Below are 17,050 nucleotides of genomic sequence, written 5' to 3' on the forward strand. Positions count from 1 at the left end.
ATGGTCTTAGATTGCAATGAAGTGTGCAAACACACACATACAGTTTAGTTTTTAAGCCATGGTAGGTTGTAGTGTGTGCCAGCCACTCTTTTGAATATTCAAGCTGGCACAGGCAGGTACTGTGGCTTTTCGTGTCATGCAAAACCAGTGAGGGTTAAACAACCTTTGCATAATCCTAAAATAGTCCATGGCTTGCATAAGCCACCCTCGCCAGGTTCACCCGATACAATAAGCCACAAAATGAATATTCAACCATTTTGAATATTCAAAATGGCTGCCAAGCACAAATCACAACCCACCATGGCTTAAATAAGCTATGGTGGGCTGTGGCATTGATGCAAACCGACCCAGTGTGTACCTAAGGGTCAGCATCTGAGCAATGAGTTCTGCTCCCTCCATATTTCTAACCCTAGAAGGAAAAGAGGAGGTATGGATGAGCAGTACCTTGTGCATTGCTCCCTTCCCCCAGTCTCCCTTGTTTGTCTGGTCTTCTAACAAAAGTAGATGCTCATCAGGAGTGAATTGTTTTTTAAGTAGTTGGATGCCTCTTGAGGTGACTTTCCATTCCATTTACATTTTTAAGTTAGCCCCCAAATTAGAGCGTTTTGTGTTCAACACTATTAGCCAATAGCTGCTGGCCTCACTCAGTAGGTTTTGCCCCTTTCTAGTTAAAGCAAGGGAAACCTCAATTGTGAATCACAGGGTTGTGATGGTGGATATAGCTGACAAGATTCCTTTTATAAAGCAGAGATAATTTCCTGCTTGCTCAATGGCTTTGCTGATTCAAGCAATTGTGAACCAAGTGAGAGAATTATGTCTTAGTCCAAACTTTCGAAGTACGGGAGATAATTTATTTCCTCATCACTTTAACAGCTTGTGTGTTTTGATCTCGGGAAAAGAGACAATTTTTATATTACAGTGTGAAGCTGTGTTTTGAGAAAAGAGCCGAGAGGAAGAAATATAGAGCTTGTCTTGCAAAGCAAAAACAGAGTATAACACGTTTCAAGCTTGGGCAGGCAATTACTAGAGATCCACAACCTGATAGTTTGAAGTGAATGAAAAACAATTGAGAGTAAATCAGTAATTCTTCTAAATCGTTGTTTCCAGAAGATGTCACTGTTAGGCAGGCACTTGAAAAGATTGCCTGATAAAAGCGAGCTGTGGAAGAGGAGCAACTCCGGCAGACTAAAATAGCTGGCTCATTAGGAAAGTTGTGCTTAGCAGCTCTTACTGAGAAATCGTTTGAACTTTTTAAAAGGACTTCTTTTAAAAAGAAAAGGAAAAAAATGCATCTGATGACAAAACTGAGACAACTCTGCATTTTTATTGAAATACTTCCTTGTTTTATGGAGTGAACAATCCATAATTCCCTGTAACACCACCGCCTTCTCTTCATAGTAGAATGCAAGCTATGTTGCTTGTAAATCCAAGCTTCCCTTCCCCCTCTCTCCCCCTTCATATATTAAATATTTCTTACACAAAAGGACATTTCTTACCTATTTTTCTATGTAAATATGTAAGAACATATTTATCACATAGTTCTAATCTTCCCAATAACAAATGTTCTCTGGATTACAAACAGTTCAAAGATTAAAATCCAGTACAAACAGTTAAAAATATAAAATATAATGCAAATATTTCATAGAGTAAATGCAATACAAAAAAAACCCCGCAGCACAGGAATTGATAAAACAGTCAAAAATTCAGAACTAGCTCTCTAAACTGCCTAAGAGAAAAGAGATGTCTTTGACTGGGTTCAGACAACACGATAACCAATGGTTTAAATAGTCAGATTGGAATGTCCTTTTTTGCCTAATCAATGCACTGTTGCTCTAGCATCTGTATCTGAAGCTTCTATGGACCGTAGGCTATGTCTTATTCAGAAAAAAAAATGTTTTCAATAAAGATCTGTCTAACTTGCACAGTTGTTGGAGATGTAATACATCTAATGTTTCCTTAACTCATATGTTTTGGCAATGTCCCATAGTCACCCCTTTTTGGGAGGAGGTTATAATAAGGATAAACTTTGTGCTGAAACAATCTATAATATGGAACAATGTGCATATCCTCCTAAATTACCTACCAGCTTCTTGGAAATTAACACATGGTCAGTGCAGATGGATCTTCAGGACCCTTACGACAGCCAAAAAAATTATACTATCACGTTGGAAGGACAAATGCTCAGCTCCCATAATGCAATAGACTGAGAACCTAATAACACAATCAACTTTTGAACGGCTGTTATATAGGCGTAATTTGCAAGTAGAGAAATACCTAGATATCTGGTCTGCTTTTTTGAAACTTATGTATAACTTTCTACCTTTGTTTTTCTTTTTGAACGAATGGTACATGATGAAAAATGATATTCCTATATATGTAATGTGTGTTTTTTCTTTACACGATGTATTTTCTGTTTTATTTTGTTGATATTCACAACAAAAAAGGGGGGACCCCACCATGGGTTATTATGTTGTGTAGAGAGAGGTTTTAACCAATGGTTGGTTATTTGGCCAAAATAACCAACTCTGTGAGGAGTTGGCTCTTTGAACTACCGTTGGTTATCATGTTGTGTAGATGGTACCGTTGATTATTTCCTTGGCCACCGTTGGTTATTTCTTCAGCCACAGAGTCACAAGGCAATCCTTACACAAACACACACAATTCAATCCTGGTTACCATCAAGCTTTTCTTCATTTCAGCAGTATAATTTGCAGAAGGGTGGGGAGGCACTTTGTTGTTGCTATTGTTAAATAATTGGCAGTCAGAAATCCTTGCTGATCTACTGCAAATCACCCAGAGATCTACCACTAGATTGAGATCTACTTCCTTCCCATTCCTGTTCTACTGTGTAAGTTCAATAATATGCAGTTTAGTGTTTAAAACTTCGTTGATAGCTGCTTTCAAGTCTCTATCCATGTCTTGTTTAGTTGTTACATTTTTATTCTGCTCAGTCAATCTGACTCCCAAAGTAGCTTACAACAGGTACCCAAATCAGTCCATAAAAATATCAGTTAAAATGTACACTACCAATACTCTAGGGTGCTCTTCACTCTGTCCACTAGGAGGCAGGCTCCTGGGCAGGATTGAACAAGGGCGGCACCTCCCAGTTTTTCCTCTGGAGCCAGTGGACTGATGCAATCACTGAAGAGCTAATTTACAACAACCGAATCTATCGACAGGTGACACAATTGTAGGGTAGTAATTCAGGTTCCTAATAAATCCTACTTTGCATGGAGAAAAACAAACAAATACGAATAGGGTGTTTTCGTGTTCTGCATTTCTGAAAAACCATTTTATTTCATACTTGGTCAAAATGCAAAATCTTATATAGTAAATTTATTAAAGGGCATATTAAAACATCCATAAAATTTATGATAGTTTCCCCCAAAATCCAAGTGTTACAAATATTAGATTGCAAGTCTGCAAGCATGGACTGTCTAGTTTTACTGGTTATATGTAAGCTGCTCTAGGATAAAAAAAAATACATAAATAATGAAAAATATCCGGTTGTTGAAGACTAATAGAAATGCTCTGAGAACTGGACAACTTCAGGCATCTGTCTATAGTTGGAAGAAATTGCATCCTTCTTTAGTTCACTCTTAATGTTGAGGCATTCGTGCTGTATATACTTGACCCCACCTTGTCTTTTAATTAATCCTTACTAATTAAAGGCTCCCATAGCCTTTGAAGCCATTGACCTGAATAGCAACTTATAAACATCTGTCAGGGCACTGTTTTAAATAGTGTAGGCAATGCTGTTAACTCATTGTTAGGTATATTGCTTCGCCCTTCTTATGATATGCATAGTCATATAAACATGTACCTGTCTTTACACTTGCATTCTTGGACTTCTTTTTCAGATCTTTCCAAAGTGAGATTAATGCGCTTTGACGATCCTCTCCAGGGCCCTCGTCGTGTTCCTGTCCTCGGAAAAGAAGATGCTGAGAAATCCCCCATTTTAGAGCAAGCTGTCTTTCACATAGACCTCGCTGAAAAGCGGGTCCGGCTCACTGAGAATGGGCGGACAACAGATATTGGGGATACGCTTGTCTATATAGTTAATTAGGTTTTGCACAGAGGGCTTTATCAGTGATGAATCTTTAAATAACATCAGTGGCTTCTAAGCTGTCTAGTGGACCACAGCAAGTTTGAATTTCCAGGTTGGGGTGGGGAAGGGAATTAAACTTTGCATGTAGATCAAGCTCCTGCAATTTTTAAATGTGCTTATAATAAATCTATTTTCCATCCCTGCGGCTTTTCTTGAAAATAATCTAACCCAAATCAAGATGCGGTTGGGACATTGCTTTGAGGCATGTTTTAAATGTAATGCACAAGATAGCACAGTATTTCCATATTGTGGCCACATTGGACTTCTGGAGTGCACACTGGGACGTTCACAGTCGAGAATTGGTGAAGCCACACTACCCTTCACTTAAGTCTGCCTTTTCCCCTCAGGAGAGGCAGTCCCAGTAGGGTGATGTTCCCTGCAGCTGTCACTTGTAATGAAAAACTAAAAGGCACAGGAAATGAGAGAATTGTTTCTCTGGACTAATCCTTGAAATTCCTGCTGCTGGCTGATGGAATGTCCCCATTGACACTGCTGGAAACAAAGGTCTCCAGCTGCAGGAAGAGCATGGACAGGTGAATGAAGAAATGAGAGCCATTTCTCACCATAGAATCATAGAAGAGCAGAGTTGGAAGGGGCCTACAAGGCCATTGAGTCCAACCCCCTGCTCAATGCACGAATTCACCCTAAAGCATCCCTGACAGATAGTTGTCCAACTGCCTCTTGAATGCCTCTAGTGTGGGAGAGCCCACAACCTCCCTAGGTAACTGATTCCATTGTCATACTGCTCTAACAGACAGGAAGTTTCTCCTGATGTCCAGCCAGAATCTGGCTTCCTATAACTTGAGCCCATTATTCTGTGTCCTGCACTCTGGGAGGATCGAGAAGAGATCCTGGCCCTCTTCTGTGTGACAACCTTTTAAGTATTTGAAGAGTGCTATCATGTCTCCCCTCAATCTTCTCTTCTCCAGGCTAAACATGCCCAGTTCTTTCAGTCTCTCTTCATAGGGCTTTGTTTCCAGACCCCTGATCATCCTGGTTGCCCTCCTCTGAACACGCTTCAGCTTGTCTGCGTCCTTGAATTGTGGAGCACAGAACTGGATGCAATACTCTAGATGCTTCACTGATATTTATTCTAGATACTTCACTGCAGTATGGTGGGCCATCGCCTCTCTTCGTAACACATTCTACACCAGTGGTCTTCAACTGGTGGGTCACAACCCTAAAGTTGGTTGCAAGATGATTCCAGATAGGTTGTGGCAATGCTGTCACTGCCATGTTGGGCATGGAGAAAATTGTGAAAGTGGGTCCCATGTTTCAGATTTGGAGTCCAAAGCAGGTCTCGGGTCTGGAACAGTTGAAGACCAATGTTCTACACCACAGAACCACTCAGTCGCCTGCTTCTCTTCCCAACAAAGCTGAAGATAGGACGAGACTGATATATTCCATTATAGATGGAAGGATCTTGAAAGGGCACTGACACCCCTCCCTTTCCGGCTGTACTGTTCCTGAGGTGCTGCACTAAGGACCAGTACAACTGGTCAGCCAGTTCTAGGCTATGATGACAAAAGGGTGTGCTGTGGAGTACAGGTGATATAAAAGGTGGAGTTCTGCTCTCTGCCCCATTAAGGGAGCACATGTTTGTATTTTAGTTAAATGAATTGAGATGCTTTGCTAGGACTGTATCCAAAGTGGCAAACAAAATGCCGATATCAGAACCTGTTCCAGTTGGACTGTCCCGTCCCCTCCACAGGGCCAGTTACCACCAGCTGCTTTGTAGAAAGGAGCATTAGATGCCATGTCCTGTTCCAGGGAGGCTGGCTTTTGTTAATTTTGTTTGTTTTTGAGCACGTGGCGTATTTTCTAAACGTCAGCTACTTTGAGCTCGCTATTCAAAAAGGTTATAAATCTACTAAAATGAATAAATATTACCAATAAGATGCATCATTGTAATACTAAAACAGTCAAGCAATTGCAAAACAAGCAGTAGCACCAATAATCGGCAAAGTAGATAAGACTTGAAAACACTAAAACAGCAAAGCACAATTTAAAAGGCCTTAAAAAAAATTAACCTAGCATGTGCATGCTGTTAATGAAGGTACCACCCAGATTTGTTTGGGGAAGGTGTTCCCAAGATGACATGCCATCAATGGAAAAAAAAAGGATTTATTTTTACTCTGCCACAAGACACTATTGCCATTTAAGAATATAAGAGCCATGCTGGATCTGACCAAAGGACTAAATGAGCCGACATTCTGTTACTATGAGGAGCCCACAAACAGGAGCACAATAGCAGCTGTCACTCATGTACCCCAATTCAAAGGCATACCCTCACTGATCGTAGAGGCAATGTATAGCCAGCATGACTGCAGCCATTGGTGCCCTTAACTTCCAATACGGATCCTTGGGGGACCCTACTTGACATATCTCCTTTTGAAAATCCAAGTAAATGTCTATTGGATTATCCCTATACATACGCTTGCTGATACTTTCAAAAAAATGCTAAAGAGTTAGTGAGACGATTCTTCAGCAAGATTTGTCCTATATGATTGATAATTTTATCTTTAAAAATAGTTCCTACCAATTTACCTGGAACCAATGTTAAGGTAACTGCCTGTGATTTCCTGGATCCTCCCCTGTTCGCTTTTTTAAAAAATGATGTTACATTGGAAGCTTCCCATTTGGTACAGAGCCCAACCTTAAGAGACATTTTTGTTGTTAAAAGAGCATTTTTTTAGAATATGAGAGCCAGTGTGTGTTGTAGTTGTTAAATTAGGGCTTGGGAGATCTGGGTTCCAATTCCCATTCAGCCATGAAGCTCACTGAGTGACTTTGGGCCAATCACTGACTCTCAACCTAACCTACCACACAGGGTTCCTTGCAGAAGGGGGAAAATGTTGGAATGTAAATGTGATTATTATTTCACATTTTAGTTCTTTAAGAACTCTCGGACAGATACCAACTGAATTTTGTGTTATGTTAGCTTTGCTAGAGATCTTATGTTATCAAGCAGCATATATGTAGTTTAAATACATAAATTTGTCATATGATCTAGAATGCCATCTCTTGTCACTATTTTCCTCGGTTCCTCAGACTCCCATCCTGAAAATGTCCATTCAAGCACAGATATCTGTCCTAGATTTTCTGCAGTTAAGACAGACATAAATAATTCATTCAACTACTCTACTATCTTCTTACCCCCCCCTTTAGTACTTCTTCTTTATTGTCCAATTGTACCCCTAACCAGTTTCCTGCCTCTGGTGTATTTAAAGATTTTTTTTTTATTATTGTTGGTCTTAGTATTTATTAGTGATATGCTCCTCAAAATCCATTTTAGCATCCCTTATTTGCAGCTTGCATTTATTGTGTGCAAATTGGTGTTGCTTTTTGTTCTCATTTGGGCAACATTACTGAAGGAAGACTTTTTTTTCTCTAATAGCTTCCTTGACATTGTTTTTTAACCATGCTGGTGACCTCTTGGACTTGGTGCTACCTTTCCTTCCTTACACGCGGCATACATTCGTGCTGAATTCCTATTACTGTGATTTTGAGTAACCTCCAAGCATTCTGGGAAGATGTGACCCTCTTGACTTTCCCTTTCAACTTCCTTTCAGTCCCCTTATTTTTGAGAAGCTTCCTGTTTTTAATTCAGAAGTGATTGTAATGGACTTCCTTGTTCCAAAAGGTGAGGTTGTTTGAAAATAAAAGTTGGAACGTTCTCCATCGTTGAAGCTTAGAAATCATATTAAAGTGCTAGTTGTAGAATGTTCCTCAAATGGGAAAGATCTTTTCATATATTGTTCGAGGATTGCTAATTTTCAGCCAGTAGTCAAAAACTGTGTCTCCCATTTTTGGACTTGCTCCAATTGGTTTTGTGAAAGAAGGGGGAAAGAGCCAGCAAATTCCTCCAACCATAAAAGAAAAGAACAAAGCAAGATATACTAAGTGCCAACTATTTAGGGGTCAATACAGTACAAGTAATAAGGGGAAAGGTTGGTGCAGAATTCTTTACATCAGATTTGAAGCAAAGGGTTCTGCCATTGTGAATAAGAACATAAGAGCCATGCTGGATCAGACCAAGGTCCATCTACTCCAGCATTCTGTTCACACAGTGGCCAACCAGCTGCCCAGAAGGAAACCCACAAGCAGGACATGAAAGGGGCAATAGCACCCTCCTGCCCATGTTCCCCAGCAACTGGCACACATAGGCATATTGCCCCTGATACTGGAGGTAGCACATAGCTACCAGGACCTTGTGGTAGTGAATTCCATATAACTATATGTTGTGTGAAGAAGTATTTCCTTTTATCTGTACTGAATCTCCCACCAATCAGCTTCATGGGATGACCCATTCAGTTCTAGTATTATGAAAGAGGAAGAAAAATGTCTCCTGATCCACTCACTCCACACCATGCATGATTTTGTACACCATTGTTATGTCATGGACGTATATAATGCAATTTGTACAAATTCGCAGCCATAAATATTTCATTTGTGCAAATAAGATTTATGTTCATGATTTTGTGCAAACTGCACTATTCAATGCTGTGATTTTGCACAAATTGCAATTTGCAAACAACAAAACAGAAAATCTGTGAGTTGGCCCAACTTGTGCACCAAATTAAGCCAGCCTGTAGGTGATCAAGCTGAAGTTTGGGGAGTTGAGCTGGTGAGATCCCGCCGAGCTCCACCCCACAAATGGATTCCTCTGACATTCCTACTCCTTTAAGTCCATTATGATCCAATGGTACAACTGTCTCCCTAGCTGATTTCCTGCTTCTGAAATGTTTAAATGATTATTTATTGTTGGCCTTGATGATGTTAGTGATATGCTACTCAAAAACATTTTGGGCATCTCCTTTGTGCAAGCTTGTTTTCCCTTTTGTTTTCCTTATTTGGGCAACACTTCATTTTCTGAAGAAGTCCTCTTTTCTCTAATAGCTTCCTTGACTGCTTATTAACCTTGCTAATGACCTCTTGGACTTGATGCTGCCTTTCCTAACTTGTGGTATAATTTTTTAGCTGAACTTCTGTTATTTTTGGTTTTGAGTAACGTCAAGCAGTTTGACAGGATTTAACCCTCTTGACTCCCCTCTTTAAATTACTTTTTACTCATCCCCTCAGTTTAGAGATGTTTCCTGTTTTGAAGTCTAATGTTATCTGTGTTGGACTTCCTGGGCAATTCTCCACTTAAATATATATTAAATCTGATAGTACCGTGTCTTTGTTTCCAATTAGCTCAACAATATTTACATCTCGTACTAGGTCCTGGGCGACGGCATTTAGGATTAAAACCAGGGTTTCCTCCCCTCTGGCCGGTTCTATGACCAGTCTTTGGATATCTTTGGTTACTGATATTCCATCCACAGATATGAAGCTGGCAGCTGAGTTACTTATTAAGCATTTTTTCTAGTCTGAAAAAAGATGAGAATAGAAGACTACATCCCCTCTTCTCTCCTTTTCCTCCCCTTTTCAACTCTTTGATCAGTCGCTTTGCAGCCAGCCAGGCGCCTTCCGCATAGCTCTCTAACTATAGTGTGCCAATAAGAAAACGAGCAGTTCTAACTCTGCAATTACACAGCCTAGTGAATGCCTACCTTTGTAGTGAAAGGAGCGCACACTGTGTAGGGAGACGAAATTACAGCCAGGGCAGAACACGAACTGTGCCCTATAGCTGTGAAATGAAGGAGCCGTTGACCCAGATCCCCTGTTGGCGCATAAAACACAGAGAAATGCAGTGCAGATTTTCAAACCGGCCGAGGGAATTGTGAGCGTAAGCAACACCAGTGTTTTGCATGTTCTGTTCACTATAAAAAGAAATGAGTACTTTAAAGGAGAGAAAAAGGATGACAATATACTTAGCATCTAGTATCCACAGGTATATACTACATCTACAATGATGACTCTGTAAACAGTGCATAATGCTGACTAACTCACTGGCTGTCAGAGTGCCCCCTCCATTCATAACCCTCATAATTTGCTCACATCCCCCTGTCCCTCTTATTGCATGTTTGAAGACAGCCATATTCCTAGTGCATCCTGTAACAAAATGCAGTGTGCAGTGCTCAGACTTCCAGCCAGCCATTTATTTTACATGTATATATTGCCTTATTTGCTAAAAAGCCATCAAGGCAGTGTACAACAATTTAAAATAATAATAAATAAAGCACCAACAATGTAACCTATTGCTGTACAGAATATACAAATAAAACAGCAATACCCTGCCTAGAGGCTTACAGTCTAAAATCACATTAAAACATATGAAGCGGGGAAGGGGTTACACAAAACAGAAATAAAGGAATAATCATAGCAATGAGTACAGTAACTCAGGCTAAAATACCAAAAGCTATGGAAAACAGATGAGTTTTCAAACGCGTTTTAAAATGTAAGATGGAAAATCTAAGCAAACGGGGCAGCCAAAGAGAACGGGCGAAGCCGGGCAAGAGAGATAGAAACTCTTGGGCGGGAGAGCAACATAGCATTTGAAGAATGGAGGATACGAGGGGGGTGGTAGAGTGAAATGAGAGAGGAGAGATAAAAAGGCGCAAGACCATGGCATGTTTTAAATGTTAGCAAAAGAAGCTTATATTGAATTCTATAAGGAATTGGAAGCCAATGGAGAGATTTTAACAAAGGAGAAACATGATCAAAGTGACGAGCCAAGAAAGTAATCTTGGCTGCAGAATGGTGAAGAGAGACCAAAGAGGAAAGATGAACAGAAGGAAGACCAGTCAAGAGAAGATTACAAAAGTCCAAACGGGAGATAACCAAGGCATGTACAAGAGTCTTAGCAGAAGATACAGATAAGAGAGCAATCCTATGGTGTCTAGACAGAGTCATGGGGGGGGGGGCATAGGATACTTTAGAACCCTGGATTTGAAGTCAGAGACAGTGCTCTGATGTTGGAGCCAGGAGTTGGAGCTCCCCACTTCCTCCCCTTTCCCCTCACAGCGCAGAGAGAACTGTGCTGGCTGCCTCTCTGAGATCACAAAGGAGCCCTTGGAGAGGACAGAAAGGGGTACTCCTGTGGGTGGGGCTCCCTAGCCTTCCCCAGCCTCTTTTCCCTCCCCACTCCCTGATGCCTCAGCTAGAGCTCCATCAGACAGGGGAAACCACGCTTCCCTACCGTTGCTTCTCTAAATCCGCTTTCATTGCTCGATACTTGATCTTTCAAAAGAGGAAGTAAACAACATGCACGTGGCCCATTCAGTGGGCTGTTCTGATCGCGCTGCTTCTCCTACACACAGCAAAAGATGGCATCAACTTCCATTTTTAAAAATATATATCGGACTTTCTGGGTATTTTTTTGTGGTGGGAGGAAGGCCAGAAGGGATGGGAGGCAGACGTCATCATGAGAGGGACCTGCGAAAATCTGTGAGTGCCCAGCAATGAGCGTGCATTAAAGCGCTTTTCTGATGGAGCTTGTAGACAGGCTTACAGCCATCCCCATAAGATTGCTTTCTAAAACCGTAAAACAATTCAAAAAATACCTAAGAATATTAAAAACAGCAAAGCATTAAAAGTATGTAATTTAAAAGGCTAAATTAAAATTAAAATAATGTCTTAACCTGCCCTTTTCCAGGATATGCCCTCCCCTAACACACACACACACACACCCTTTGCTTTTACTATGTTTGGTACTTCTACAAACCTTGGGATTCTGCTGATATTTCCCTCTTTTGTGTGCCTGGTACTCTTTTAACCTACGCAAGAGAATGAGCTTGCAGGTAGCATATATAGGTTAACTTTAGGTCTGATGCTCCTGTGCCTGTAATGCACTGCAGTACTATGGTGTTGTTGCTGAGCTCTCTGCCTTCCCATGCAAATATTGAAGACACAGGTAGGAGGAGCAGGCTTTGAAATCTCTCTTGACTAAATGATATTCTATGCTGTGCATCTTCTCTCTCTACTAGCCTGTTCGCAAATCCAGCAGATTCTAAATGTACTTAAATAAATGGAGGCCTCAAACTGGCCAATTTAATTGCCACTCTAATCTATATTGTTTCCCTCTCGCGCAACCCCCCCCATCTGCACCTTTTATGCTTTGGAGGCTTGGCCTTGTTAAAAATGTGTCAGTTCCCCTCAGTTTGCATTAGTATTCCTTGTCAACCTGTGTTACTCACGATTCTCTTGCTCCCAGTTCCTCCGGGCCAGGTCAGTTCAAGACAGAGCTGCCGTGTAGTCATTAACAGGTCATAGACCAAACTGCATTTCTGTTGTGTAGCCACAGTGCTTAGTTGCCGGTGGGAATGGTCAACTTACAGTCTATTTACTGCAAAAGATAACCTTTCCTTGTTTTCTAAAATGGATGTGCTAATGGCTTTCACGCTTTCCAAAGTGTATAGAACATAATCAATTTCTGCCCTTTGCAATATTTATTTCCTTGAATATCCTGTCTAAGACAGCTAATAGCATTAAAGAAATCTGTTTCAAACAATAAAAACAGTAAAAACATAAAAACAGTAAGAAGTAAGAGCTAAAGCAATGAGTAGCACCAATGGCAACGTTAAAATATACAGTGGTGGCCAAAATTGTGGACACTTCTTGAAATTTTCATGTTTTGCAACTTTGCATGCTGATAGAAAATGTTCTGTTTCACAAAATTCAGATGTTTATATGTCAATTGAAAGACCTGACTTCGGCTGGAGGATGCGTTCCTGGAAGTCTTCCAGCCCTTTTCCCCGGTAAATTGGGGCCCAGTCCCGGTTGCCCTGGAGATCTCTGTTTTTCCGGAGGTCTCCGGGGTTTTCCGGTTCATCTGGTCACCCTACTACTGTAATGCACTCTATGCCATATATATAATATGTTCTAGAAACCTTTGTTAATAGAAAATGCCTGTCAACAGGCAACCATTTCTGCAATCATGAAACATCTATATTTCACAAACTCTGCTGGTTACTATTTGTTTGTTTCCAAGCCTAATTCAAAGCACTGTTTTTAACTTTTCAACCTGTTTGAGAGCCATAGCAGGATCTACACTAATGCTTTAAAATGGTTTATAACAGTAGTGACAACTCTTCAGGCCCAGGACACACTCCATATACAGTTTTTAAACCATTTTCAAAGTGTCCTATCCTGCTTGATGTAGATCTGACCTAGGACTGCCTCTGTCCATATGAACTTGCCCTCACACTTCTTTATTCTGTGGAGGCGTCATTGCATATTCTGCCTCCATCTGAGGTGCAGTTGGTGGGCATGAGGGACAAGGCCTTCTCTATAGTGTAGGCTGGTGACTTTCAGTACAGATAAAAGGAAGTACACAGTGCATAGTTAAACTATGGAACTCACTACCACAATATGTAGTGACACCCCATTGTTGAGCAAACTGTCCAGAAGTTCAGACAAATTTTATGTTAAGTTTCTGTTGGAAGAAGTCCTCAAGAGTAACCTTGGCTGTTGCTAAATTTCTTACAGTGGCGGCCAGGATTAGAGCTCTTTTGTGTGTTAGACTAAAGTTGATAATAGCTCTAACTGTATGATTTCATGTTTGATTCTTGTTTTTTTTATGGATCTATGGATCGCAATAAAGAAGTATGAAATATGTAGTGACGGCCACCAATTTGGATGGCTTTAAAAGTGGGTTGGGTAAATTCCTGGAGGCAAAGGCAATCAATGGCTACTAGTCCTGATGGCAATGTGCTACCTCCAGTATCAGAGACAGTAAGTTTATATACCCCATTTGTTGGGGAACATGGGCGGGAGGGTGTAGTTACACCTGTATTCTTCTTGTGGGTTCCTGGTCGACCCCTGTGAACATAGTACTGGAGTAGATGAACCCTTGGTCTAGGGTGACCATATTTTGGAAACCAAAAAGGAGGACAACATGGTCGCCATGTTAAAATTATTTTTTAAAAATAATTTTAAAACCTCAAACTTTTTTAAAAAAACCCTAAAACTCAATGGTTGGACAGATCTGTTTCAAACTTGGCATAGCTAAAGTCCTTGTTAAGAGCAATAATGGTGCCAAGTTTCATCTCTTTATCTTTAAAAATAACTTTTTTTTAAAAAAATTAAATCCTCAAATTTTAAAAAATTCCTAGAAATCAATGGATGAATAGATCTGTTTCAAATTTGGTATGGCTAAAGCTCTACCTAAAAGCTATCATGGTGCCAACTTTCATCTCTTTATCTTTAAAAATGACAATTTTAAAAATAATAATTTTGAAACCTCAATTTTTAAAAAATTCCTAAAAAATCAATGGATGAACGGATCTGCTTCAAATTTGGTATGACTAAAGCCCTTCCTAAGAGCTACCATCGTGCCAAGTTTCATGGCTTTATCTTAAAAAAATGATGGAGTTATAAGCATTTTTATTAATTCCCATTAGAGCTGCTCTTTGGGGGGAAATCCGGATTTCCCCTCCCCCTCCCGGATTTGTCAGCAAAAACCCGGTCATATGGTCACCCTACCTTGGTCTGAACCAGCATGGCTTTTCTTATGTCCTTATGAATTGCATCACCAAAACAGAAGATAAAAGAAGATACCAATTTGCATAAGATTTGCATATGAAAATGTATATGTTTAGGTACTAATGTAGAAAAAAATATGATAAATATAAATGCAATACATCCCACCACTGTGAAGAAGACTGCTCACACAACTGGTGCGCCTGCTCAGTCTGCTGACCAGGTGCTAAGTGTTGATGGGCAACTTAAAGGCCCCTGCTGAAATCCCTCCTTATGGTTCTTTGAACCAGATATGGACTGGGTAGCCCACCAAATGGATGACATCTTCAAGCAGAGGACTGTCCTCTGTCAGCTCTGCAAAATAGAGGACTGTTTTCTTTAAAATAAGATACTTGGTCACTGGTTTATTATAGTTAGCACAGGGCAGAATGTCAAATGCATCTTGATTTGGGCACACTGTTGTTTCATGAAAACCTTTTGTTAAAGTAACTATAACATAATTTCCCTTCACCATGGGGAATTGGGGGATTAGATGCAGTAGCGGCGATGGCAGAGTCTCTCATCCTTGTCTACTGGGCTCTCCTCACAGCCCACACCTACAGCAGGATTCCAATGGATGGGCCTGATCTCTCTTTAGAGAGCTTTGTTCTGCTTTGGAAGTCGTTACAAGTACACATTCCTGCCCTGCAAATAAACTGAGTTCAAAGCTAGAGTGTTTATGGGTTGAGGCTGGTAGAAAGCATTTTTCCCCCTTAAGGAACAGAACTTCTCTGTGTTTGGCGTCAGCCTCTGCTTGCTGTAGAAAATTGGAAACCAATGTGAAAATATCTCGAGTCATTGCAAACAGCCAGCAAGATAAGCAGGGCAGACTGGACTTCGTCCAGCAGCTGAGGTGGCTGCTTTATCTTTGTCATTTAACAGCTTGTGTTTGTATCAACACACCCAGAAAGGAAGAGATGCTTTTATATTGATGTTAGAGCTGCAAATTGTATTAGTGCCTTTTTAGAAGGCTCGAAGGACTGATATCCGCTGTGTGTTTTTTCATTAGGGAGAAAAACTGGCAAAAGAAATCTGCCTTGTGCTCTGCAGGCAATGCAGCTGGGTTTTGTTTTTGAGAGAAAAACAGTTGCTTTAAAGACTCGAGGAACCAAATGGATTGCCCTGTGTCTTTTATTTATTTCCAAGAGGTGGCACTGTTAGTCAGGCACTTAGCTGTTTGGGACTGACAAGATTTAGTGATAATGGAAGAGAGAGGGGGGGGGCGTTATTAGAGAATATAAAAAGCCCTATTCAGGGGTTGCTAAATTGTGCCCATGGAGGGAGAGCTGGGCCATGCATGCTGCCCCTGCCCCTGCCCCCAATGGCTTCCATGCATGCCCCTGATCTTCCCGAATTGTGCGGCAAAGTCTGAAGGGATATTCTAAGCATGTTCAGCGGACCACACTTAGAATTCTCCTCACAATCAGCAACCCAAATTGGGCTGGGATTGCAGGAAGGATTCTAACTTAAACATGTTCATCCAAAAGTTCTTCAGATCTTCCCTCTCAACTCAGGAAGATGAGGGGGAGTGCTGATGCATATGCCCCACTCCCACCCTCCACAACGCAGGTAGAATTTAATTACATCTGAATAATGTCTCCACACTAATTGCAAAGCGATTGCTACTACATAAGTGGCCACTTGGAAGAAACTTTGGTTAGTCAACCTTATCAAGGACTAGCTTTTTCTTTTTCTTTTTCTTTTTTAAGCAGATTTTTGAAACTAATTTCTCCAAATGTAAACTAAACCTGAGGTAAATGAGATAAAGTGAATTCCTGTTTCATACTCAAGCATACTTTTGACTGGGAACCAGCAAAAATAGGGAAATGGGGAAAGCCTTAGACACAGTGACAAGGAAAGGCAACAAAGGTGCAATCCTATGCATTTTGAGATGGACAGAAGTCCTACAACTCCTAGCATTCTGCAGCCAATAGTGCATAGGATTGCACCCTAGACCATATCCTTTAGCTGTTCCTCTCTATTTACTAGGGACACTTCGTAACTTCCAGGTATTTTCCCTGTTTTGTCACTTTTTAGCTTTTTGCGGAGATTTTGGAATGCCTTTTTATACTTTTATTTTTTAAAAAATTATGTACAATCTTAGTTTCTGTCCCCTTTCCTAGGTGTCTAGAAATTAAGGGCAGGTACACTCAATAGTGAATTACAACAAAATCTCATTGGAACGAAGAGGACTTCAGTTAGTCATGGCTAACTGAACCATTGATTTTGATAGGACTACGTAGCAACTAACATGTTGTGGGTTTTGTGCCCTAGGGTCTCTAAATAGAAAGTAGATATATCAACTCTAGTGTGTATGCATGTAAATGGACATACAAATACCAGTGTGCTGCATTAGAAGACTAATACAATGTAAGATAAATTTGCTAGGTGTATGTAGGCCATGTTGAGGACAAAAAATAATAATCATTGCTTAGGTAGTGAATTTTGTGTACCTGGCTGGTAAAAGAGTTTGGGGCTATAATTTTCATACCTTTTGCCCAATTTGGGCCACAGAGGGTTCAAAATGACTGATGAGAT

At 40.5% G+C, this 17,050-nt stretch overlaps 1 protein-coding gene across 2 annotated transcripts in view; it reads left to right on the top strand.

Moving 5' to 3' along the window:
- The window catches only part of LARS1 (leucyl-tRNA synthetase 1), a 379,820-nt gene extending 375,573 nt beyond the window's left edge, over positions 1-4,247 (top strand). For both annotated transcript variants that reach the window (XM_063120654.1, XM_063120653.1), the window contains one exon: positions 3,861-4,247. In XM_063120654.1, the coding sequence (XP_062976724.1) occupies positions 3,861-4,066 (206 nt within the window). In that variant the 3' untranslated portion in view covers positions 4,067-4,247. The remainder of the gene's footprint in view (positions 1-3,860) is intronic.
- Positions 4,248-17,050: the final 12,803 nt, after the last annotated feature.

Source organism: Elgaria multicarinata, chromosome 3 (assembly GCF_023053635.1).
Source record: "Elgaria multicarinata webbii isolate HBS135686 ecotype San Diego chromosome 3, rElgMul1.1.pri, whole genome shotgun sequence".
NCBI classification, from domain to species: Eukaryota; Metazoa; Chordata; class Lepidosauria; order Squamata; family Anguidae; genus Elgaria; species Elgaria multicarinata.